We start from the raw sequence: 27,579 nt of genomic DNA on the forward strand, positions 1-27,579 counted from the left end.
AAATAGTATTTAGACGCCAAAATCTGGGTATTAAATACCCACCTTCAAATATATATGGCCAGAATTACTGATCATCACAGTTGCATACTTTAAAGTTGAAAAGTTTGAGAAATTCCAGGTAGTTCAAGAATGATGTTGTGGAAAGAGCTCTGGACTTTCCATGGAGGAGCTTGACTGTGAGTTCTGACTCTACCAGTCGGTGGTAAATCATCTCACCTCTCTGACCTTACATTTCTTCTTTAAATTGAGGGGATCAGATTAGTTGATTTCCAAGGCTCATCCCAGTTCTGGAATTGTCTGCCTACTTGTACTTCTCTTCTGTCTACCCCCTACCCAAGCCTGTTGGCTGATACTACTGGAACTGGCAGGACAAAGATTGGAAAGCCGAAAGGATTGTCTGGACTATGCATTCCAGCAAATAAGAAGGTCAAAGGAGGGCTCTTTCGGTTTCCTCGTCCCTAATGCAGGTTGTGAGGACCAAGGCTATGATCTGGGAGGCCTGCCTCTCAGTCTGCATCACCCTTTCCTTAGAAATCTGTGGTTGGGACAGATTCACTATCAGATCACATCCCCCTGTCTTTTTGGCAGACTGCCTATCTAGACTTCCCAATGTGTTCATCATTACTTTCTTTCTCATACACTGTAGTCATTTGCTCTGTCTCCAAGGAAGCCACTCCCTAAACTGCCTGTCTTTAGAGGCAATAAAAAAATGATTCCCAAAAGAAGAAATACAAAGAGTCAATAAACAACTGATGATGTTCAGCCTCACCAGTTTGGGGGGAAAAATGTGAACTGAAACCAGGAGAAATGAGTTAACTGACAAATTGGCAAGTTAAAACAAACCCCAGCTTGTGTGTGGTTCTAGGTAAGGGCAGTGCCGATCACACACGCTGCACTGGAAGTGTGGATTGGTACAACCTCCCGAGGAAGCACTCCAGCAACTGCTACGCAAAGCCTCAGGCGTTTGCACATCCTTTACCCAATGGTGACATTTCTAGGAATTTATTCTAAGGAAATGCTTATGGATACGAGCAAACCTATCCACAGAAGATGTTCAGAGAGTAACATTTTGAAAATAACCTAAATGCTTACTAACTCAATTATGCTGTATCCCTACAGTGAAATAGTATGCATCCATTAGAAGATGACATGGAGAAATGTTCACAGATTGTTAAAACAACAAGTTGCAAACCTCTATGTTGCTTATGAGCCTATTTTTGAAAAAGAAAAAATAGATCGATAGATTTGTAGGAAGAAAGACTAGAGGAATATTTAGCTACTCGTTGTCTCTAAGAGGTGAGATTGCAGGTGATTTTTAATTTTCATCTGTGTTTTGATAATGAGCATGTATGACTTTTGTAAGGAGAAAAATGTTACCATAGAAAAAAGCCACGGCTCCATCTTCCTTCACTATGGAGTGAGCACAATGTCCCTCAGCCTCCTGCTGCCTGGTCATAAAAGTGACTGTCTTGTGGTCAACTGTCTGGCCATGTATTTTTTTCAAGAGGAATGTTGTTTCAGGGTGCAAGTGTTTCTAATCCCTGTGGGAGCTGTGTGGGAATGCAGACTCTTTGAGCTGAGGCGTTGGCGGGGGGTGTATCCTGGGTCTTCTCCTGGATCTTTCCCACCTTCTACCTCCTCTTTTGCTATTCCAGCTCTCTATTGCTATTAACATTCTAAAACTTAGTGGCATAAGACAAAAACAACCATCCGTTTTGCTTGTGAACCTACAATTTGTGCAGGGCTCCGTGGGGTCTGGTCAGCTCTGCTCCGTGCAGCTTCAGCTGGGCTCGGCATGTGTGGAGGATGCACTGCCAAGATGGCGTACACCTGTGGTTGACTAATTGGTGCTGGCTATTGGCGCCTTTCCCCTCTCCGTGGGGTGGCTTAGGTGTCCTCAGGGCATGGTGGTTGGGTTACTAGTCTGCTAGGGCTACCATGGCAAAATGCCTTAGACTGGGTGGCTTAAATAACAGAAGTTTATTTTCTCACAGTTCTGGAGGCTAGAAGTCCAAGATCAAAGTGTTGGCGAGGCTGATTTCATTCAGAGGCCTCTCTCTTTGGCTTGCAGATGGCTGTCCTCTCTCTCTGTGTGTCCTCACAAAGTGTTTCTCTGTGTGTGCTCATCCCTCGGGTTTCTTCCTCTTTTTATAAGGACATCAGTTATATTAGGTCAGAGCCCCATGCTAACGGCCTCATTTTAACTTATTCACCTCTTTAAAGACCTTCTCTCCAAAACAGTTACATTCTGAAGTACTTGGGACTTAGACATGAATTTTGAGGGGGACACAATTCAGCCCATAACAAGCTGCAAGAGCGAGTACCTAGGGAGACACAAAAAGTGGAAGCCTCCAGTTCCTTAGGATCTGGGCCCAAAAAGTGGCCCTGCATTATTTGCTCCATATTCTTTTGGCCAAACAGTCATAAAGCCCAGATTCAAAGGGAAGGGGACATAGACCCTCATCTCTGGATGGAAGGAGTGTCAAAGAATTTTGGAGCTGTATTTTAAAACTCCCAGCCTTGCTTTGAGTGCATTGCTGCTCTGAGCTGACCTGGAGCTAGAAATCCCTAGTTCCCTATTCTTTTTGTCCTGGAACTTGATGAAAATGTGCTTTTCACTCCTTGAATGGAATCTGTTTGTAAGTCCTGCTGACCTCATTTGCTATACTAATATCCTAGGCTGCTAAAGAAGGTATTTGAACTGAGAGCCAGAGGGCGTTATTTGAAAACCACTACCACTTGCCCTCTTGTGCCTGAATGTGTAGTAGCTGTTCATCGAAGGGCAGTTGGAAAACCTAGGGAATGATTAGACGTCTGCTCTACTTTTTCTTTATTCCATTATGTTTTTCACCTTTCAATGTACTATAAATTTTCCTTATTTCTTATGTTTATTGTCTATTTCACCCCACCAGATGAACACCCTACCACCCAAAACAGATCTTTGTCTGTTTTGTTCTCTGATGTACCCCGAGAGCTTAGAACCATGTCTAATACACAGCAGGCACTCAATGTGTATTTATGCTGAATGGATAAAAGTTCAGGACAGTTTTGTGCTTTGTGCCTCTGAGATTTCGGTTGTCTAACTGGTAAACCTACTTCCTCTTCCTTACAGTATAAACAGGCTATCCGTGAGCTTGTGCGCTGCGTGGCACTGACAAGAATTTGCTATGGCAACTCCCATTGGAAGCTAGCTGAGGCCCATGTTAATCTGGCTCAAGGCTACCTCCAGCTGAAAGGTGAGTTCTTCTCAGACTGAGGAGGGTCAGTCAGTTGGTTTCTGCTCTTTCCCAAATTTGGCTCACACTTGGCTAGAAGGATTAGGTTTTCTTGGATATCCTCCTCTCCACACATTGATAAGCTATCTCCTTTCAGAAAGAGCCATTAAGATTTCTTATATAATATATCAGAAAGGATGGAAGAGAGGGCCAGCCCAATGGCAGAGTGGTTAAGTTCACACGCTCTGCTTTGGTGGCCTGTGGCTCATGGTTTCAGATCCCGGGTGCGGACCTATACACCACTCATCAAGCCATAATGTGGTGGCATCCCACGTACAAAGTAGAGGAAGATTGGCACAGATGTTAGCTCAGGGACAATCTTCGTCAAGCAAAAAGAGGAAGAGTGGCAACAGATGTAAGCTTGGGGCCAATCTTCCTCACCAAAAAAAAACAAGAGAGAGAGAGAGAAAAAAAAGTTGAAAAAAAAAAAAAAAGGGAAGGGAGATTTTAGCCCTTCAGAGTTCTGTTTTTTATGATCTTAAAAGTTGGGTTCTTGGGAGAGAATTAATTTGTTAGCTTTGTAGGCATTGTAGAAAGGGCCCAGGGCATGAAGTAGGGGCCTAACATGGGATCCATTTATATTTTTATTGATGGAGAGTCTCTTGCCTGTAAGTGACCATCCTCTCCCCAAAAGTAAAAGACTAAATGAAGCTGGCAATAAACCAAGGTAATGTGTTGGCTCATACAACTTAAAAATTCAAGGGTAAAACTTACTGTAGAGCTAGCCAGATCCAGGTGTGCAAACACTGTGATCAGTTTCCATTTCTCTTTTTTCCCACCACTTGGCTCTGTTTTTCTCTATATTGGCTCCATTCTTAGCCAGGCTTTGCCACATGGTGGCAGTAGAAAGGCTGCCAGCAATTTTAGGCTTCCCACCTCAGCATTCCCAGGAAAAAAAGAACGTCTCTGCACCAAAATCTCAGGATTTAAGGGTTCTAATTGGGCCGATTTGGGTTGTATGCCAAAGGCAAGGAATAGTCTGACTGGCTAGACTTGCCTTTTGGTTCCACTGGATCCCAGGGAGAAGCTGACCTTGGCTAAATCACATGGGTTGGGTGGACGGGAGCGGGGTGTCCCAAAAGAGAACAGAGGAAGGAACAATGGAGTTAGGGAAAGGGAAAACAACAGTATATCATGTCTTCTCCTTTCTGACTGGCAACCTGGGACAAGATGTATAGGAGTAGATCTCTGAATTCCATTTCTTCAACTGAAAAGTGAAGATAGTCATGATGGTGGTACTAACTTCCCAAGATTGGTCCAGTGAATAAATAAAATGATAGAAGCGGACACCACAATGCTAAGCATAGACTTGCCACTCAACAAATTTGGCCAAATCTGATTATAGACTGGTCCTACCTGTTAGGTCAAAGACTGTTTGAGCCAGAGGGGACCTTGGAGATCATCTAGTTCAAACCCTACTCCCTCCCCCCAACCTTGTTTTGTAGATTCAGAGGAAACAAGTCTGAGTTGAAACAGCTTGCCTCAGATCATACTGTCAATAAGTAGCTGATCTGAGACTCAGACCTAGGATTTTGAACATCAGTACCAGTGTCTTGGCATCTGGGATTTCAAATGATGCCTTTCTTCACTGTCTGCCACCTTTCTGCATAATAGTATTTCTTTCTCCATTTAAAGTAAAAGCAATATCCATCATTTATTAAGGTCTTATTGAATGCCAGGTACCATGCTATTTTCCATACATAGTCTCATTTCATCTTCACCACAGTCCTATAATGTAGGTAATACTATTAATTCTTGTTTATAGTTGAGGAAGTTGAGGTCAATGTTTCAGAGTAAGTGGTGGAGCAGGGAATTCGTTCTTGGCTGTCTGACTTCAGAGCCAGTGTTCTTGAACCTCAACCTATGCTGCCTCCAGTAGTTTGAGTTCAAGTTTCTTGAGGGAATGGACCAAAGTTAAAAATGTAGTCTGCCAGGCCTTTTGGAATATTGCATGCATAATTGGTGCTAATAAATTTCTAGTAGGTTGATTAAGTGTGTGCTTATAAAAAATAAGACAAAATTCTGTAGGAGTTTCACACGAAGAGCATATCCTGGATTTTTTCCATCAGAAAATATATTCTTTCTGTTTTATAGACATAGGAACAGTGTGAACTTCATATTTCAACAGCTTTTTTTTTAATTGCTTTTTATCCTCAAATCCCCCTGGTACATAGTTGTATATTTTAGTTGTGGGTCCTTCTAGTTGTGCTATGTGGGGCGCTGCCTCAACATGGCCTGATGAGCTGTGCCATGTCCACGCCCAGGATCCAAACCAGTGAAACTCTGGGCCGCTGAAGCAGAGCGCGCGAACTTAACCACTCCGCCACAGGGCCAGCCCCTTTGCCAGCTTTTTAAAGAGATTTGAGATACAATTCCATATAATAAAGAACCTAAGACCAGGAGTATAGGATGTGGGAGGGAGGGGGTGTGGAAGGAGGCGTCACTGTGGGGAAGAGGATGGGAGTGTGGGGAAACGAAAAGCCCCAGAACCTAACTGGTGATCCCCAGTGACACTCTTACCACAAATAATAAGCCCATGGAAGAACACTGGAACACACTGGGGAATTAGTTCTCAGTAGAAACTCTTTTTTTATTCCATTTTGTTTCATGTTGGTTGATTACCACGTAGGAACAAGAGATTGTAGCACGTTAGCCAATTACCTCATTGGAATTGTGTTTGTATATTTTTGTAGATATCATCATATTCATATTATGTTAAAATAACTCTAAAGTTATGATTATAGGTGGGTGAGCATAAGATTCAGAATTTTTAGTATTTCATTAAGATTGCTCTCACAAAGCCAGGATTAAAATTCATGATATCTTCTTTCCTGCCCAGAATGCTATAGTCCTTGCATTCCATTTGTTTTTATAATTATTTAGAACAGATTTTACGTCTGATATTGGTGAGGTTTCAAAACTGTTCAATTCCCGCTCATTCTGTTTATTTCTAAAAGGACCTGAAGGAAATTTTTCTAAAGGAAAAATTTATCTGGAGTCCTAGTTGTAAAACACTTCCTTGGTTTTTGCAGTCATGGCAATATTTCATGCAGCCCCAATCCATATCCATGTGCCACTTGACGTGTGAAGGAGACCTCATTAGATTCCGTGGCCATAGAGAACTGTGTTCCTGTCCAGCTGAGATGAAAGAGAAACTGAGACCCCTTTTTCTTTGTCCACAGGGCTGTCACTCCAAGCAAAACAACATGCGGAAAAAGCCAAAGAAATCCTCACCAACTCCGTTATGCCTCCCTATCAGGACAATGCAGACATTTTCAAGTGTTCAGTGGAATTATTCCATACCATGGGGAGAGCCTTGCTCTCTCTTCAAAAGTATCCTTTTGCCTCTCATCTTTACAAATTTAAATGCCATTCATAATACTTATATTTAATTTTGAAGGCCAAATCAAAAGCTGACAGATGACTCAGGAAGGGTGGGGGGAAGTAGGAGAGCCAAGGAGGTCCAGGAACTGGGGTCCCAGAATGTAGGACCAAGGGTAAAGTTTCCTGAACACAACACAGATTTAAAGAAGCTTCAGAGAATTTGACCAAAGCAGAGAGACTTTCAAAGGAGCTGCTGCAGTGTGAAAGGATTATAAAGGAAGAATGGATAGAAATTCAGGCGCGGATCAAATTGTCAATTGCACAGTAAGTTTCCAACATAGGACTTTTTGTATACGTGACAGCTGGAGGTTCTTTGCCCGAAGAATCTGTCTTCCGGCAGGAGCAGCTTCTGCATGATGCTGTGGCCATGGCTTCTCTTTGGCCATTGTCCAGAAGTAAAAGAGGACCACCGTCTATCTGTCTGCTCTCCCTGCCTGCCTCCTGCGCCTGCGCCCTTCCCTTTCCCCCTCTCTTCCTTTTTACCCCTGCTGCTCTAGTCTACAATATTTCAATACATTGATTTCATGATTAGGGGCTCAAAGGAGAGAGATCTTAAAGATGTCTGATTGAATGGGAATGAGAGGATTGTTCTTTATTCTCCCCACCCCCAGCCCACATTCACCAAAGGAACCCAGCTGAGAGAGGTAGAATGCTTGGAGCCTGCGGGGAGAAGGGGATGCCTATCCCCATGGGTAGTCAGCACGTTTACCCTTCCAAAGGCCAGCCTCAAGCAATTCCCCAGAGCTTTGGGGTGACAGTATGCACACACTCTTTAGAAGGATGAGTTCATGAGAGGAAAAGGGCAGAGAAAGGTCTATTCTAGAAGAGGCAGAGAATCCCCATGAAGGCCCTCAGCCAAAGCTGGAAGAATTCAGTTTACCTTCATAACCAGACTGTATGCATAGGTTGATTCCCAAGAGAACTCAGAGATCCAGTGGGATCATTTTAAGAAGGAAAGGGCCCTGAGAGAATACACCTAATGCTTCCATTTGAGTGGAAATGGGGAAAGACCAACTTTGACTCATGCTTTTAAAGATATTTTTTATGATCATAACTCCACTCTTGTGAATTTGTTTTGTTTGGGGATTTTTTGGACATAAAGTGCAGAGAATTCATCAGTCCGTGCAAGACTTTTGGTATGCTTTTTTTTTTTTTTTTTGCTGAGGAAGACTAGCCCTGAGCTAACATCTGTGCCAATCTTCCTCTACTTTGTATGTGGGATGCCTACACAGCATGGCTGCCAAGTGGTGTAGGTCCGTGCCCAGGATCCAAACCCACAAACCCAGGTCACTGAAGTGGAGTGCGCGAAGTTAACCACTATGCCATGGGGCTGGCCCCTGGTATGCTTTTTTAAATTGATTTTTTTTCTTTTCATCTCTGATCCGTACTCTCATTCTGCCCCAAATACATCATAGATACGTATTTTAATGATGATTTATGTCTTTGAGTATGTATCTCTGAATGATAAATAGTGTTGTTTTATGTACTTATGTGTTTTAAGTTTGTATAAATTTGTAGTATATATCTCACTCTTTCTCACCTTTTTCCACTCAGCACTGTTTAGTTTTTTGCCTGTACCTCAGTTCATTGCTGCTGCCTGCCTCACAGTGCTCCATAGAATGCATTTGCTACATTGTACTTAGCCATCCTTCTAGGAATGGCTACTCAGCTTGTTCCCAGCCCCCAGCTCCCACAGTGGTGCTGCTATGAGCATCCTCTCACAGCTTTACTTACGTAGCTAAGAGACTTTTTATGAGGTTTCTACCCCGAGGATGGGATTCTGAGGTTTATACTCCAGGGGTAGGATTGCATGATCACAGGGTACATTTGTACTTCAAGTTCACCACGTACCGGCCGCTTTCTACACCCTTCTGCACCACCCCCCGACAAGTCAAATGGGTTTTCTCACACCCCCAACAATATTTGGCACCGTTCGTCTTTCTAACTGTTGCCACTCTGATGCATATGATGTGCTATTTAGTTCGTTATTTTAAAATTCTATTTACATTTCTCTTGTTAGTGAGTTTGAGTACCTCTTATATACTTCTCAGCCATTTGAGATCCCCTTCTGTGAATAGCTTGTTAGTATTCTTTCTCATTGTTCTTTTGAGGCTCCCTGTACTTTTTGTATTGATAATGAAGATTTTCTTGAATATTATAAATATTAGTGATATTGCAAATGTCTTCTTACATCTGTTGCTCATATATTAATTTTGTCTCTGCTGTTCTTCATGGCATAGAAATTCTTAGTTTTGCTAGAGTCAAATCCATTAATTTTTAACTTTATGATTTATCTGTTGGGAGTTTGTTTAGGAAGTCCTTCCCACCCAAATGTCAAGGATATTCTCCAGAATGTCCCCATAAGTCTTGCTTTAGCTCTGCCTCACGTGTGTTAACATGTAGCATCATCACTCATGTTAAATTCATAGTAGCTCATAACTTAGTTTATAAATTACTCTTTAATCCAAAGATTATTCAAGTGATATGTGATTTGGTTTGCAGATATGTGAGATTTTTCAAAGATGTGCTTCATTTCTAATTTTATCTCATTATGGACAGAAACCTATTTGTGTGTATGGTATCGATGTTTTGAAATTTACTGAAGCTTCCTTTGTGACCTAGGCCATGGTCAGTTTTTGTGAATGCTCCAAATGTGCTAGAGAAGAAATTGTATTCTTTATTTGCTGAGTGTATGGTTCTAATAAATCTATACTAGAGTGACTTTATTAATTCTGTTATTCAAATTTACATGTTTGCTTCTCTTTTGCCAATTTGATATATTGGTTTTTAAGATAAGTGTGTTTAAATTTCAAACTACAGTTATTGATCTATCTGTAGTTCTCCATGGTTCTGCCAGTCATTGTTTTATATATTCTGTTGGGTGGGAGGAGAGTTAAACAGCAGCATATTTTAATCTATTATTCCATTAGTCAGTGTATATTGTCCTTCGTTGTCCCCTATATCTATTTTGCCTAATATTAAAATTGATACCCTAGCTTTCTTTTGGTACAAATTTTCCTATAATATCTTTTTCCATTCCTTAATTTTCAGTCTTTGTTTATTTTGGTTTAAATGCTTATATATTTGAGTTTAAATTTTCTTTGGTCCTACCAATTTTATATTCCTTTCTTTCTCTTTTCTTGCCTTCTTTTAGATTTACCAAATATTTTTATCATACTATTTTCTTACCTATTAACTGGTAAGTTATCCATTGTTTCATTTTTCTTCCAGTTGCTACCTTAGAGTTTGTCACTTATACCCCTGACTTACTAGAATCTAATGTAAATCAGTCAATTGGCCACTTCCCGACAACACAAGGACCTTTAAGTGTGTTAATTCTCTTTTTCCCCTTCTGTTTGGTGCTGTGTGGTTCTGTATTTAAACCACCACATATTTCATGCCATAAACAAGCACAGAGAGAAGAAGATATTTGTAATACATATAACTGACAAAGGGCTCGTCTCTGGAATCTGTAAAGAACTCTTATATATCAATAAAACAACCACAAACAACTAAATAGAAAAATGGGCAAGAGACTTTTCACAAAAAAGGATACCCACTTAGCTAATAAACATATTAAATGGTGTTCTATCTCATCAGTCATCAGGGAAATGAAAATTAAGATCAGAAGATACTACTACATTTCCACTAGAATGGCTAAAATTTTTTAAAAGGCTGATAATATCAAGTTTTGGCAAGGATGCCATGCTTTCACATGCTTTCTCATATGTTGTTATTTAGAATATATTTCATCCAACCACTTTAGCAAACTGGCTTTATCTTCAAAATTTGAACATTTGCATACTCTGTGACCCAGCAGTATCGCTCCTATATATACACCCAACAGAAGTGCACACATATGTTCACCAAAAGACACAGTCACAAATGTCCAAAGCTACATTATTTGTAATAGCCAAGAATTGGAAACAACCTAAATACTCACCAAAATAATAGATATCATTGTGATCTGTTCATACAAAGAAAATATCAAACTACTCCTATTCTTAATATCATGGATGACTCTCATAAGCATAATGTTTAGTGAAAGAAGCCAGACCAAAAAGAATTCATACTGTATGATTCCATTTGTGTAATAAGAGGAAGAAGAGAGTAGTGACTGGAAGGGCCTACCAGTCCAGAATTTCTTCCTGCCCAGAAGTGGGTATTCTATCTTGAATTGTAAGACAGGAAATATAAAAATCGGTGGTCCAAGATGGATATTTGTTGCATCTGTTGAGACTTGACTAATGTTATTAGTACTTAATGTTGAGCAGTCTTGCTACAAAATAGAGTAAATCATCCTCTGCCAGAATCCTCACCTCCTCCAAGAGTGCTTTCCAAATTAGCAGTGCCATGCCTTGCCAGCAGGTGGCGGGCCTGGTACGCATCTGCGCTGCATACCCAACAAGAATTGAATTTAATGCTCTCAACTATCCCACAGACTTACTTTGTGTTTAGTGGAGTTAAACTTTGCTATTTCTTTGCATCCCGATTCTTCACAGTGATGTATTCTTCACAGTGATGTATTCTTCACAGTGATGTATTCGCTGGAACTTGCCTGTTTAGGCTGCATGGTTTTTACTTGATCACTTTGCTGTGTTTCCTCATTGAAGTGTGAATATTTTGCCTAAACCCATCTGCTTTAGAAAGTAACAGGGCTTTGGTTTTATACATTTTTGTAGTTATACTCACAACCACAAAGGCCTTTTCTTTTGCCAGGTCCTGGAGGTGGAAGACCAGGATGATTTCTCAGGCAGTTCTCAGGATTTATGTTTTTCTTAAAAGGGTATCTTCCAGTGCTGCTTCCTCCTTCTGCCTCGCCTTTTATGGTGCCCGTCAGGCCAGGCCAGTTCTTTTCTCCTTGGGCTTACAGACAAGTCCTGCAGGGTGACTCACGCTCTGTACCTTCCATCCCTAGCTGTGCCCTGAAGCTTCGTCCCTTCTACCTGTCCTCTGTTCCAGCACTACTTCATTCACTAATTATTTGTTAACTTTGGAGAGTGAGTCCAAATCATGTGTTCCTATATGTGCAGTTGTTTTTTAAAATGTGATAACACATTAGGAAAAATGGACAAACTCTTTCCCAGTATTAGGAATTATTTTCTATCCTGATTGCTGATAGTTAGATCCCCAGAGACTGATAGTTATCTTTATATACACAGGCACATACCGTTACACACACACACACACACACACACACACACACCTTTTAATTTATTTATTTCCTGAGGAAGATTCACCCTGAGCTAACCTCTGTTGCCAATCTTCCTCTTTTTGCTTGAGGAACATTCTCCCTGAGCTAACATCTGTGCCAGTCTTCCTCTATTTTATATGTGGGTTGCCACCACAGCATGGCCACCAACAAGTGGTGTAGGTCTGTGCCCCAGAACTGAACCCCAGGCTGCCAAAGCAGAGCATGCCGAACTTAACCACTAGGCCAGGGGGCAGGTCTCCCTACACACACCTTTTAAATGATCTTTCTGTGTGGCATGATGGTGATGATCTATTGAGAGTGCTACTCTGGAACATGTGACCTATCCAGGCTTTCTCTATGACTTTGTGATATGTCATCTTTGGAGTCTTCCACAGCTTGCCCAGCAAGTGCTTTGTCTGGCATTGTTGTGCTGAACCAGCTCTCAGGTGTGCCTGTGATAAGTGAACTCTCCTCAGAGCATCAACAGGACGCCTCCCAGGTATCTCTAAGGAATGATGTGATGTGGTTGGCAAAGCGGGCTTTAGAGTCAGGTTGCCCCACATTCAAATCAGCATCCATTCAACCTTCCCATCTGTAAGACCACGGACAAGTCCTGCACTTTCCTCTTCTGTTAAAGTGGCAACGATCAGACCTCAGAGGGTGGCTGTGATGATGAAATAGATCCCACATTAAAGCATCTGGGTGTATGGTAGACCGTTTTAAAAAAGTAGCCATTAATTTCATTACTATCTAATTAAACATTTTTCTTTCTGCCATTTCATTGTGGAAATGATTTGATTTTAAAGCATGTACTTACATCGCAATTAAGATTCTGTACTTCCAGACTACCCTGATATGCAGTATTCTTTCCTATGTTTTTATCCTGTGACTTGAGAAGGCTGGGGGTTGTTTTGTCTTTGCTCTGGTAAACCTCCTAAGCTAAAAATCAGAGAGTCTTATATGGTTTTTTTAAAGGTTGAGTTCATTTCCTTGTCTTGCTTTCTCTTGATTCATTATAGTCATGAGATTTAGAAGGTGATTCCAACATGAGATTTGGCAAGTGATTCTAACATAAATTTTCCGAAGAAGAAAGGAAATGGGGATGGTTTCTCCCATAGCCAGTACTTCCTGAGAAAGGGTGAAAGATAATGGAGAAAACAATGGCCAGTGGGACAGCGTATATATCTACCTGCCATCACCTCATTTGGATGGTGGAATTCTACTTAGTTCCATGTGCCTCCCCAGAAAGCATCCCCAGTGTCTTTTACTGAGAATTTTTGATAGTTTAGTAATAGCCTTTGCTTTTAGATCCACAGTCCTTCCTAGACTGGTCAAGTCAGTAGTATCCAAATCTAACTGTTGCTTTCTGGACTCAGCTTTTTTTTTTTTTTTTTTCGTCTATCCCATTACCTGGAGATTCTTGATGTCTAAGTTGTACCTCTGTAGATGTGTTTCTTTAAAGAATCACTTTCTCTGCATTATCTTTTGGGCATAAAGCCTCTGAGAAGTGCTCATGTGTTCAGAGCTCTGCTTCTCCCTTTCCTGCTTCTCAGGAATGGCCTGCTGTTCCCCAGAAGAGATATTTCTCCTGTTAGCTCCTCCCGTGGGACGCTGTGCTTATTTTGCTTATTTATGCTTATTTAACAAAGAAGGAAATCATTTGTTGTTTTGGGGCACTTTTTCTCGTCGTGTGTTCCTGTAATTGAAGAGATGCTCTTAACTTACACAAGATCTAATTTTTTAAAGAAATCATTTTTTAAATGTGAGAAAGCAGAAAGCCTCATGGCACAGATTACTTTTATATACTTTATCTGCTTGAATCCCCTAAAGTTTTGCTATTTCAGAGCACTGCATTTTGTCTTTCCCTTTCTGATACTCTGTCCTTATAATACACATTTCCCTTAAACAGCTGTAAATAATAATAATGACTTTAAACAATCATACTGGCTATTGTTCTTGACCACCTTCTTCATCAGGCTGTTGCTCAGTGCTCTTGCTTACTTTCTTTAATCTGCAGTCCTCCCTATGAGGTAGGTACTTTCAAATGAAGCACAGAGGCTGAGAGAAGTGTGGGCATTTCCCAAGGTCACGCAGCTGCAAAGTGGTAGAGCAGACGCAGGTCCATGAAACTCTGGTGTCCAGGCTCCTAACCATAGCATAGATAACATTTGCTAGTGCAGAGTGGAAACCTGACAGTGCGCGCACAGAGCCTTAAAGCCTTTACCTCTATGTGCCAGATGGTACAGAGAGACCCAGAAGTAAGCCTTTTCTCACTTTGACTCTAGAAAATCCAACTTGTCCTGTTTCAGGATTGACTTATCAGATTCTGATCGTCAGCAACATTCCCACCAAGCCTCTGCTTTTCACTCATGCTCAGTATTCTTGCCAAATTCTAGAGCCTTTAAAAGGAAACCCTCTGTTGCCTTAGTAATAGCAAAAGAGATTGTATTTGTTGGTTGCATGTTAAAACAAGTCTCCATCCCTGTGAGGTCTTCAGAAGCTCATCTGAAATGAGACGGTGTCTCATTACATACTCTGTAGAATTACTGTGGACGTATTTTCATTCAATAAAATGTGCTGTGGTTTCAGTTGTGGACCTGCCAAATTAACATATTGCCACATTCTGTTGTTCAAAGTTCTCTATTTTTTCATCTGTCTAGTGTGTTTCCTAAAGCTACCCAAACACATTATGGGCACACTAGATAGTAAATCCTCAGAGCATCCCCCGCAGGTAGATAGAAATGGAAAGGAGAAAATGATGTTATCCCAAATGTTACATATGAGCAAATGGAGACAGACAAGATTCCCTAAAACTAACTGATGCTTTAAGTGAGTTAGAGATGCAGGTAAGACTATAATTTATTTATTTCCTGAGATAGTACCTACTCAATTCCTTTTTTATTAAATATATTGTGAAGCTAAAGTAATTTTATTTTGCATTTTGTCTTTTATGTGAACATTATACCTTCAGTGAGCTCCAGAAGGCTCATCGTAGATTGCGTTAGCTTAATAGCCTCCATTTCTGGCTGTTGTGTTAGTGCCGGACCCTGGAGTAGCATGCAATAGTAACTTCAAAGGGTGAGGCATAGAAAGTGCTTCATTCTTCACACACAGTGAAAAAGTGCTGTATTTGTTCATCTTTTTAATGAAATATCTCAGGCATATAAAGCCGTAGATATTGTTATGCAAATACTGATGTACACACTACCAAGCTTACAAAATAGAACATTCCAGATAAATGGAAACCTGTTATATGTTCTTCCCAATCCTGTTTTCTTCCCCCCACATTACAGGTGATTATTATGCTGAATTTAGTGTTTTTCATTCCTCTAAATGTATACACAGATAGCCATAAAAATACATTATTATTTTTCATTGTTTTAAACTTTATATATATGTGTTCTTCTGTTGCTTGGGTTTTTTCCCCATCACATTTATATTTTTGAGATGTATCCACATCAATTGATACATGTAGCTCTAGTCTTTTGTTTTAAACCTCCATACTGTGTTTAATACACCTGATTTTCCCTTTTAAATTAAATTATCCATTCTCATGAGAGTGAATATGTAAATTCTTTCTAATTTTTCACTGTTATAAACACCAATTGCATCATCACTCTTGTACATGTCTCTTTGGCACATGTGCAAGATTGTCTCTGATGTGTATGCCCAGGAGTGGAATTGCTTAGTTAACAAGTATCCACATCTTCAATTTTACTGGGTTTCCCAAATGCTTTCCACCAATTTATACTCTCACCAGCAGGATATGTAAATTCCTGTTACTCCACATCCTTGTCAACACTTGATATTGTCAGACTTCTTATCTTTGCCAATCATATGGTTTCTTTAATTGCATTTCCCTGATAGTGGAAGATTGAACATATTTTCCTATGTTTGCTGGACATTTGAAAATCCTGTTCTGTGAGTTGTCTGTTCATACCTCTTGCTCATTTTTTAACTGTACAGTTTGTATTTTTCTTATTAATATGTAAATGTTCTTCATATTTCTGACAACAACTTATTTGCTTGTTCCATATATTGTATGTGCTCCCAGTGTGTGGATTGCCTTTTCACTTTCTTTATGCTGACTTTTGGTGCATAGGAGTTTTTATTTTTATTTTTTTATTTTTATTTTTTTAAAAGATTTTATTTTTCCTTTTTCTCCCAAACCCCCCTGGTACATAGCTGTATATTTTAGTTGTGGGTCCTTCTAGTTGTGGCATGTGGGATGCCTCCTCAACGGGCCTGATGAGCAGTACCATGTCCACGCCCAGGATTCGAACTGGCGAAACCCTGGGCCGCAGAAGCAGAGCACACGAACTTAACCACTCGGCCACGGGGCCAGCCCAAGGAGTTTTTATTTTTAATAAGAGCAACTTTACCTAGTTTTTCTATTCTGATTTGTACTTTTTGTATCTTATTTAAGAAATCCTTCCCTACCCAAAGTCACGAGTTACTTTTCCTTATATTTTCTCAAACATATCAAAGTTTTGCATTTTAAATTTAGGCCTCTAATCTGCTTGGGACTGATGTGTACATAGTGTGAGGCATCTAATTTTTCCCGCTATGGATAACGTAAGTAAAGAGGTAGGTGGTTTTAGCTACAGATGAAAAAGGACTCAGAGTCTGAAGTATTCAGTAGAGTTTGAAATGTGAGGCCAATAATAGTCTGCCAAAAATCTGTTAAATTTAGAGAGTTCAGAAATGGCAACAGGTCACCTTTGTGTGTGGCTACTTTATGTATGACCGTGTGCCTTCAGGGCTGGACACCCCACTAAGTTCAGCTTGCTGGATGTCCATTGGATTCATGAGACCCATGCTCTCATGCAGACATTCTTGTAGCAGGGACAGAACTATGACAGATGAAAGCCATGTATTTATTCCTGCTGAATTTGCCTGCTTCTAGGTTTCCATCTCAGCAGATGTTCAAATTAAATTTCCAGGCAGTGAAGTAGTGGAAAGTTACCACTTGGGCTCGAGCACAATGTGAATTAAAAACAAAAAAGGTGCTCCGATATCTAAATAGCTGCTCTGGATGAGTACACCCAGTGTTCATCTATTAGGGGATGAAGGAAGGAAAATCTCCAGGCCTGGAGTCAGCCAGCAGGGATTCTGTCCTAGTTTGCTAGGGCTGCTATAACAAAGTACCACCAACAACAGAAAATTATTCTCTCACTGGAAGCTGGAAGTCTGAGAGAAAGGTGTTGGCAGTGTTGGTTCCTTGTGGGGATTGTGAGAGAGAATCCTTTCCAGGCCTCTCTCCTAACTTCTGATGGTTTGCTGGCCACCTTTGGTGTTCCTTGGCTTGTAGATGCATCACCCTGATCTCTGTCTTTATGTTCACATGGTGTTCTCCTTGTGTCTGTGTCTCTGTGTCCAAATTTCTCCTTTTTATAAGGACACTAGTCATCGTGGATGAGGGGCCTCCATGCCCCAGTAAGACGTCTTCCTAGTTTAACTAATTACATGTTCCTTTCTTGAAGACTTTTTCCTAGAACATATTCTGGGATCTATGAAAATTAAGACACGAACTAAAGCCTCAGAGTCTCTAAGCCAATGGATTTGCAGATTGTTCCTCCCAGCCACCCCCCCCCCACCTCATCCTCCCTGATTCCAACAGACAACTGGTACCCACTCTGTGTCAGACACTGGGCAGAGTGCTGGGGATGCTAAGGAGAACGAGGCAGCCTTAGACTCTGCCTTCACAGAGCCCAGCACTAAAGGAATGGGTGCCGAGTTCCCAGGCAGTTATAATATAGTATGAGAGATGTTTCCTTAGCAGGGAGGTTCACCGTTCTGTGGGAGCACAGTCAGGTGTTCCAGAGGCACCCAACCCAACCTGGGATGTCAGGGAACAGAGACAGGGCTACCTTGAGGAAGCCAGGTGCCCAGGCCACACCATTTAAGGAGGCACTCACTCTCGTGTGATGACCCTGCACTTGCCTGCCGCTGAAAGTGAGTGCCACCTTAAATAGTCTGTCCTAGGTGTCTCACTGGTCCCACTCTAGTCCTGGCCCTGGCAGGGAAGGCTACCCAAAGGAGATGGCTAAGCTAAAACTAAAAGAGGAATGATAGTTAGAGAGATGAATGGCAGTGTGCTAGGCAGAGATGGAGGAAAGAACGAACTTTCCAGATAGAAGAACCAGCAGAGAACCAGAGGGAAGATACACATAACACAATTGGCTGAAATGGAGCTAACATCAGAGGAGCCAGATGGGAAGGTTTAGATGACTCTCAAGAGTCATCTGAACTCATCAAGTCCAGGAAAATTAGGGTCCCAGCAGAGCCACTGCCACCTCTGCACCACCTTTGTACACAGCTGGGTGAGTGGATGGAGTCTTTGTGAGAATTAGAAAAAGGTGCCCTTTCCTCCAAGCAGACACAGCCCTGTGTCCAAGCACACAGCTTGGCCAGCAGACCCGGGCTGGATTGAAACTCCCATTTGTCCCCTCAGGCAGGTGTCCTTCAGGACTTAGGCACAGAGGAAGGAGCAGGAGTCTGCGGGTGCAGAGTCAGGCCCTGTTGGCAGGAGTTTGAGCTCTTCTGTGCTGGACCAGAACTCTGGAAACCATCTCCCGATGGCCAGGTGTACTTCCCTCAGCTCTGGGCTGGAGGTTTCCAGCCGTCTTTGGCACACTGCGAATTCTGCTAACCTGGGTAACTTTGGGAGCTGTATTGAACTTAGCTTTCTTCTGTTACTCACCAGTCTTCAACTGATTTCCTTAACCACACCATATTGGCTTGAATCAGTCAGCTGAAGGAAAAGGGTTCTGGGTTTATCACCAGTTTCTGGATTCTTCCACATCTGTGTTCTCCAGGGGTCGTGAGATGAAATATATTAACATATTTAAACTTTCAGAGTAATTGACTTACTAGAATGCTCCATTAAGAATAGTGTTATAGGGCCGGCCCGGTGGCGCAGCAGTTAAGTTCGCACATTCCGCTTCTCGGAGGCCCGGGGTTTGCCAGTTCGGATCCTGGGTGCGGACATGGCACCGCTTGGCACGCCATGCTGTGGTAGGCGTTCCATGTATAAAGTAGAGGAAGATGGGCATGGATGTTAGCTCAGGGCCAGCCTTCCTCAGCAAAAAGAGGAGGATTGGCAGCAGTTAGCTCAGGGCTAATCCTCCTTAAAAAAAAAAAAAAAAAGAATAGTTTTATATGGCTTTTCTGTCCATGAATTTCCTGTCTTCTTGTTAAGGTTATACTTTACATAGACCTAGGCATTCTCCAAGAGACCCAGGCCTTAGAGCTCATCAGGAGACATGCCCACAGTTCTGGAAGGTTAGAGAGAGACGAGTAGCTCACTGTCCAAGCCTGATTTATGGCCTCTCCATGGGAATGGCCATTGTGTTGAGTGTCAAGTGCAGCAGGACCCCCAGCATTCTCTGCTCTCCTAACCTCCCTGCCTAAACAGATGCGTAGGACCATCCAATCATAGAGGACCAACTTAGAGCCAAAGCACACATCCTTTCCTCACCTGCTTTGAATGTGCAAGTTAGAAATGATGACCAGCTTGAGGACGGTATTAAGAGAAAAATATTTTAATTTTTGTTTAAGAATTACCATTACAGTTATTTGTTTAAACAAAAATTATTAAGTTTATGGCTGCTCCTAAATCTCATCTATATTTAGTTTGCTTCCAAATGTTTAGAAACATTTTTAAGTAATAGATTTATTGAGATATAATTCACACACCATATAATTCACCCAATTCAAGTATACAGTTCAGTGGTTTTTAGCATATTGACAGAGTTGTACAACCATCATCACAATCAATTTTACAACATTTTCATCCCATTAGCAGCCTCTCCCCATTCCCATGTTCCCCCAATCCCTGACAACTACTGATCTACTTTCTGTCCATATAGATTTGCCTATTCGGGACATTTCATATAAATGGAACTATACAAAGTGTGGTCTTTTGTGACTGGCCTCTTCCACTTAGCATAATTTTGTCAAGGTTCATCCATGTTGTAACATGTATCAGTACTTCCTTTTTGTACTTCCTTTTTATGACTGAATAATACTCCATTGTATGGATATACTACGTTTTATTCATTCATTCCTCAGTTGGTGGACATTTGGGTTGTTTCCACTTTTTGGCTCTTTGAGTAGTGCTATTATGAACATTTGTGTACTGGTTTTTATGTAGATGTATGTTTTCATTTCTTTTGGGGATATACCTGGGAGTGGAATTGCTGGGTCATTAGTAATTCTATGTTTAAACTTTTGAGGAACTGACACTTGTTTTCCTAAGTACCTGCACCATTTTACATTCCCAGCAGTGGTGAGTGAGGATTCTAATTTCTCCACATCTTGCCAACAGTTCTTATTATCTTTTTTTAAATTATAGCTGCCTTTCTAATTGGTGTAAAGTGATATCTCATTGTAGTTTTGATTTGCATTTCCTTGATGACTAATGATTTATGAATATCTCTTTATATGATTAGTGACCATTTATCTATCTTCTTTGGAGAAATAACTATTCGGATCTTTTGCCCATTTTTAAATTGGTTTGTCTTTTTATTATTGTTGTAGGAGTTTTAAAATATATTCTGGATACAAGTCCCTCATCAGAAATATGATTTGTAAAAATTTTCCACAAACCATTTTTTAAACTTCCTGAATAATAATATTTTTGAAGATGGGTGGTCCATCAAATCTGATTTGACACCACTCAGCCACTAAAAGTGATTTTATAGCATTCATTGCCACATTTTAATGTGTGATTAAGTGAAAGAAGCAGATTCTAAAACATTATGATCCTTTTTAAAAGTACAATAGAAGATCATCTAGAAGGGTATATATCAAGATGTACAGCACATATCGTTGGATGTTGTAATTACATATTTTAATTTTTCTATATCTTTTCTTTTAATGATGATTATGTATTATTTTTATAATAAGTTGTTCTCAATTTTTTGAAAAGCTCAGTTGGATACGAAAATGCCTTTCTCACTTGCACACAAGTTTAACTGATTCTGCCTATTATTTAGACTTTCCAAAATCTTCTGTGGCTGGGTGGGAGGAAGCTGAGACCACAGCTGGGCTCATTTCAACATGAGAACAACCTGAGGCTGCACCACTCAGTTCCCTTGAGACTACAGGTTGGGAAGGGAAGGAGTGAAAGATATGATTATGTATAGACACTTGATACCAATCTGTATGGCTTGCTTTCATTTACAAAGCTCTTTCAGGTATCTTACTTGATTCTCACAAAAACTCTATTCGACACCAGTGTTCAGATGAGAAAACCAAAGTTCAGAGGCGTTTTGCTCTTGCCCAAGGTTGTGCAGCCTAGGAAATAAGGATGCTCAAACTCCAGTTTGGGTTTTCTACTCCTGCAGCCATACTTGTAACTGATTGCCCTGCCTCTCAGCCTGTATTCTTTTCTATAAAATTTTCTCTGAGAGTCAAGTATTTGAAGAGTGACTTTTTGAAACCTGAAAAGGTGCTGTCGCATTAACTTGGAGTGCAGTGCTGTGCTTTTGGCTAAGATAGATAGTAGATGGCTACAAGTTGTCCCTGATCTTCACCACTACAAACCCCCAAATACTTTTCCTTAGTGTCCTATCTTGGAAAAGGAAGAATTTTTGATACAGGAATTAACATTTACCTTGATATTGTTTACTTTTCTATTTTTTCTCATTTATGAGCTTGATTACTAAGCTTTGAATATTGCTTTCTTTTAAAGCTGTTGTCCAAATGAAATCATCTTGGCATTTATATTTACTATTCTTCTGACATTTACAAGCAGCCTTGGAAACAAAGAACCTATTCTTTATTTCTTTGGCACACTCTTCATCATTTACAAAGATGAGAAAGGAAGCAGATGAATATTTTTTTCCTTTGCTCAAAAATCTGTGGCATTGTCTGAGTTCTCTAGGCTAAATTAAGTGGGAAAAAATCTGGAATCATTTGGAAAGTATGTGACTTTCTTTAGATTCTAGACCAGAGGTTGGCAAACTGTTTCTGTTAAGGCACAGAGAGTAAATATTTTAAGCTTTGTAGGTGATGTGGTATCTGTTGCAGCTATTCAACTCTGCCATTGTAGTGCAAAAGCAGCCGTAGACAATCTGTGAACAAGGTGGGTGGTTGGGTGCCAATAAAACTTTATTTGCAAAAACAGACACTGAGTAGATTTGGCCCACAAGCCACAGTTTGCTGACTCCTCTCTTCAATTATTTAATCTTTGTCTACCAGGAATCTAATTCTTTGGCTAAGTGATTTGTTACCAACCATAGGTTTCATAGCCTCTTTTTATCACCAAAGATGCTAGTAGGTTTTCTCTTCACTTATGACACTACTTATTATCCCACTACATTCTAAGCTCATTAAGAGTCAGAAGGCAAATCCAGTATTACAGGTCACCTGTTAATCTCTTCCTGTCCAAGATTAGAGTTGCTGCAAGCTACAGCCTGGTCCAGGAGCATGTCCCTGACCTCTTCCCATGTTGTAAACCTCTTTACAATTATAGAAGGGATCCCAGCTCATAAACTATTCAGTGAGCATTTTATTTCATTATGGCCATCTGAACCACAGAGCTGCAAAGTATCTTTACTTCTGTCAGTCAATTCCTGTGAAATTTATTGGAGAGCAAAGACAGTGGTGAAAAATACCCAATGATTGAGTCGAAGACAACACCTATTTTTTGTGGTCTCTTAGTTACTTTCTCAGATATCATCTCAGTTTACCCATGGGCAATTTGGAAATTGTAAGGCCTTTTTGTAGTAAAGATTCTGGGGTGCAGGGCACCATAGGAAGAGTTGATAGCTTTCATTATGAATTTTGTACCTAAAATTTTTCCATGCAAAAAAGTTTCTAATAGTCTTGGCAAATATTTTAGAGAAGATTGCTTTTAAATGTCTGTTATTGTGTTTGCTGAATGATATATAGGGATACTTTTTGTACACAAGAGAGTCTTATCCCAAGAAGCTACCAGAATATTTTCCCACTGCTGCCTTTACTTATAATTTTTAAATTAACATTTGTCTAATGTAAAAGTAATATACTTTTATAGAAGGAAATTTAGGAAGTATAAAGTAGAAAAGTAAAATCACTCACAACCAATTCCTTAGAGATAACTATTGCTAACATTTTAGTGATCATTTTTCAGATGTTTCTTCATGCATATGTGGACCTATAGATTAGATATAAAATTTTCATATGCATAAGATATTAAACAAAGTATTTTTGTCATCTGCCTTTTTTTGCTGAAGAATATATAGTGGATATACTTCTATGCTGATAAATATGTATCAACATTAACTTTAATGGTTACATAACATTCCACAGTATAGGTGTTCTTACTGTAACCTGCTTAGATGTTCTCCTATTGGTGTATGTTAAGTGCTTTGTACTTTTCCACTATTACAATGAATGCTTAGGTAAATGTTCTTATATCTGTTTTCTTGTCCTGTCAGAGTATCTCTTCAATATAAACTACTAGAAGTGTAATTAGAAGAAATATGTGTGTGTACATATATATATATATATACATGTAATTTTGAAATAGAAAAGTTTATGCCCAAATTATATTCTCCCCAACAGTTAATGAGAGTGCTTCACATCCTCACCAAAACTGGGAAATTTCTATAATTTCTCAACAGATTAGTTATCATCATCTCAGTATCCTTTATGATTACTATTGTTTTGTTGAATATTTTATGCATGCTTAAACCAACACCTACATAGCGCTTAATATGTGTCAGAGACTGTTTTTATGAATATTAACTAATTTAATTTTCATAATAATCCAATGTAGTGGGCACTGTTGTTATTCTTAACTTACAGATGAGGGAAGTGTTAAGCAACTTGAAGGTTGTACATCTAGTAAGGTGGTGGAACCAGGATTTGAACCTTCCTGGTTATTCCAAAGTCCGTTCTCTTGACCGTGATGCCCTGCTGCCTCTGGGAGGAGAGAAAAGCTTAGCTGGCAAGGAAACAAACCTGAACAACAGGGGTCAGAGAGCCAAATCCTAACCACCAGCACACCTATATTTTCAGTATTTTCTTTCTTAATTATTTTAAAAATAATCCCTTTGATTTTTTTTTTTTAGAGTATATCAAGGTCAGAAGAAATCAAAAGAAGCTCTGCCCCACTACCAAGAGGCTTTAGAATATATTGAGATCAGCAAAGGTGAAAAAAGTCTTGAGTGTGTACCAATACTGAGGGAATTAGCAGGTGTAGAACAAGCCCTGGGATTCCACGACGCATCCGTCAACCATTTTTTACAGGTAAGCTGCACCATACTGGCTGCTAACGCTGATCTAGACCCAAGGCTTATCATAGATACAAGCGGAATAGCAGCTCTGAGAATGCCCGGCTTTGTTATCTGCTCTAGATAAGTACAACGCTTGGCCTGGAGTAGATGTTCAACAAACATCTTTGTATAGAGGGCCAAGTGGGTGAGTATCAGATGCTAGTGCCCTGTTGCCAGGTGGACGCTCCACAAACAGCCTGAGACTCCCTGAAGATGGCTTTTCTCATATTAGGTGCATAATTTAAGTTGTATTTCCCAGACAACATGTCTGTATCCTTTAGTCTTTAATCTCTTTAGAGCTCATGTTATCAAACTGATTAGGGATCTTTTCTACTGCGCTCTAAAATCTGTACCTGAAGCCACTTCGAGTCATCACGTGTTAGCTGCTATTCTACTTTAAGATTCCTCTGTGAGTGTGTCAGTCAGCGTTCTCCAGAGAAACAGAACCAATAGGATAAATACATAGAAAGAGAGAGAGAGAAATTTACTCTAAGGAATTGGCTCCCATGATTGTGGGGGCTGACAAGTCCAAAATCAGTAAGAAGGTAAGTGGGCCAGCTGAAAACTCAGGCAGGATCTCTGTTTTACAGTCTTGAGACAGAATTCCTTCTTCTTCGAGAAACCTCACCCTTTTGCTCTTTAGGCCTTCAACTGACTGGATGAGTCCCACCCATTTTATTGAGAGTAATCTCCTTTACTCAAAGTCTACTGATTGTCAGTGTTAAATCACATCTACCAAATACATTCTCAGCAACGTCTAGACTAGTATTTGACCTAAAAACTGGACATCATAGCCTAGCCAAGTTGACACACAAAATTAACCATCACAGTGAGTTTGAATGTTTTTGTAACAAATCATCTGCTAAAAGCACCTTTCAAATTGTTTTTGAGAATTTTTCCCTGTTAAAGTTGTAAAATATAGACTAACTCATTCCTGTTATTTCAGTGAGATATAATGACATGGTACTGAGAGTACTTTATTGCTATTTCTTTTTAAATTTGTCTGACCATTTATATTCTTACCTACAATTTATTAGAGTCCTATTCTCTCACTTTATCTGGATTATCTCTCTTTATCATTATTACCACCCTGTGTCATATTATTATTTCCGGTTTATAAATGAGGAGGTCAAGAATTGGGAAGTTTGTGTGGTATGCCCAGGAGTACACAGCCAATAAATGGCATAGCCCAGATTGAAACCCAGTATTTTTTAGAAAAATTATCCTGGCTGACATATAGAGAATGGATTGTGGAAGAGGTGCCGAGAGTGGAAGTGGAGAAACCAGTTAGGAGGCCACTGAAGTAGCGAAGACCTAAGATGATTTTGGCTTGATCTAGGATGATGATAGTAAGGGTGAAGAGAAGTAGATGGGTTCGACAAAGATTTAGGAGGCAGAATTGATGAGACGTGGAGATTGATTGGATGTGAGAAAAAGAAGGAATGGGAAGAATCAAAGATGACTCCTGGGTTTCTGGTCTGGACAACTGAGTAGATGTTTGTGCCATTGACAGTAGGAGAGCAGGTGCGACTGGGTGATGGATAAATGGTGAGCTCAGGTTTTGATGGTATGCCCATGAGGCATACAAATGGAAGAAACAGTTACGTGGTTAGATAATCAGGACTGGAGCTCAGAAAATAGATCAGAAAGTCATCTACTCGTACACAGTGATTTCCTTGGGAGAGGATGAGATCACCTAGGAAGGGTCTATGGAGTGAGAAGAGAAAAGGACTGATGACAGTCTTGAGGAACTTCAGTATCCATTGGTCAAGTAAAGAAGGATAACCTGGCACAGGAAATAGAGAAGAATTTGCCAGAAAAACAGGAGGACAAGTAAAAAAAGAAAGAGGTATCCTTTATGTTACCCTCTTTAATACCTGCTGCTATAATGGAGGACATAGAGTTGTTGGGAGGATGGATGAGTTAAGATCTGTAAAGTGCTCAGCACAGTGCCTGATATATAGTGCTACATACGAATTTTTTAAAATTTCTCTCTTTCCGTCCCTTTTTTCTTTTTCTTTCTTTTCCTTTTCCTTTTTCCTTCTTTCATTGATGACCTTGTTGAAGGAAATATTGAGGCAGTGATTGAAACCAGATTGTATAATGAGTGAGATGTGAGGAAGCAAAGGTAGTAAAGGTAAACACCTGTTCAAAAAGTACTAAGAGGTGTGGGAGACTGACGCAGGAAGGGGGCAGAGCACATGGAAAGGTCTGAAGGTGAGACGAAGTTTGACACGTTGGGGGAATTGTAAGAAATTTCCTATGCCTGGGCAATGGGAATGGTAAAGGCAGTAGACAGGCATCATTGAGGTGGGGTGTTGAAAGTCACGTTAAGGAATTTGAGCTGCATCCTAGGGGCAGTTAAAGGTTTTCAAGCAGGGAGATTGACATCATCAGATTATCAGTCTAGAAGGATCGCTCTGCAGTATGGAGAATGGACTGGATGGCCGAGAGATAAGCAGGGAGATGACTCAGGAGATGGCCACAGGAGTCGAGGTAGGAGATGATGACAGCCTGGACTCAGGTGGCGTTGTGAGAATAGAGAGACGTGAACAAATTTGACAGAGGTGGAGAGTAGAAATGACAGGCCTGGGAGTTGTGCAGATGTGGGGGAGTGAAGGAGATGCAGGGGTCCAGCTTTACACCAGGTTTGTGGTTTAGGTCACTCTGAGGCTGGTGGGACCACTTACTGAGCATAAGAGCACTGGTGTGTTTGCAATTTGTTGTTAGTATCAATAATTCTGAATATTCTTATACAAAAAAATTTTTTCTTTTCCTGAGTTGTTTACTAGTGTAAATTTCCAAAAGTTAAACTTCTGGGAGGAAAGAAGAATATTTTATAATTCTCAATTCATATGGACATTCTGCCAAAGGGTTGCTTAGACTTTCTTTGCCACCAGAAGTTGGTTTTCCTTTGTTCTTCATTGAACCAGTTTCACACCAACTTTTAAATATTATTTTGCTTCCATTTTACAGACTAGAGTCTCAAATTAACTTTAATTTTAATTTTCCTCTTAGTCCATATCCTCTCACTGTTTCCTGACTAAATCCAGATCTGCCCTCAAAGTATTGGCTCTATCTTTGCTGTACAGTTTCTAAAGTTCAAAGAAAGACACCAAGTGATAATCCATTGAGAGTCATCCGGCAAGGGCCATTACACTAATAAAATTCACTGGAATGAAACTTGGCTTCTAAGACCCAACAGTATGCATTGCAAAGATTTGAGTTTGGTTTAGAGAAGCATTTCCCAAACTGTATTCTGCGGGATACTAGCATCTCACAAGAGTTCATAGGTCTTCCTAGAAAAGGTGTTCGTGGTTAAATAAATTTGAGAAATATTGAATTAAAATTAAACAGATGTCTTCAACACAGGGTTTTATAGTGCCTTAAAAATGCCAATGTGGATTATGAATCGAGAGGAGGGTCTAATAAAGCCAGGAGACGCTAGTCTTCCCCAGGT

The 27,579-nt window shown here is 40.2% G+C and overlaps 1 protein-coding gene across 2 annotated transcripts in view; it reads left to right on the forward strand.

The window, feature by feature from the left end:
- Positions 1–27,579, forward strand: part of TTC23 (tetratricopeptide repeat domain 23) — a 99,428-nt gene that overhangs the window by 21,403 nt on the left and 50,446 nt on the right. For both annotated transcript variants that reach the window (XM_046655322.1, XM_046655321.1), the window contains exons 3-6: positions 3,113–3,236; positions 6,458–6,608; positions 6,798–6,923; positions 23,916–24,093. In XM_046655322.1, coding sequence (XP_046511278.1) covers positions 3,113–3,236; positions 6,458–6,608; positions 6,798–6,923; positions 23,916–24,093 — 579 coding nt within the window. The remainder of the gene's footprint in view (positions 1–3,112; positions 3,237–6,457; positions 6,609–6,797; positions 6,924–23,915; positions 24,094–27,579) is intronic.

The sequence above is a fragment of the Equus quagga genome, chromosome 2 (assembly GCF_021613505.1).
Source record: "Equus quagga isolate Etosha38 chromosome 2, UCLA_HA_Equagga_1.0, whole genome shotgun sequence".
Taxonomy (NCBI): domain Eukaryota; kingdom Metazoa; phylum Chordata; class Mammalia; order Perissodactyla; family Equidae; genus Equus; species Equus quagga.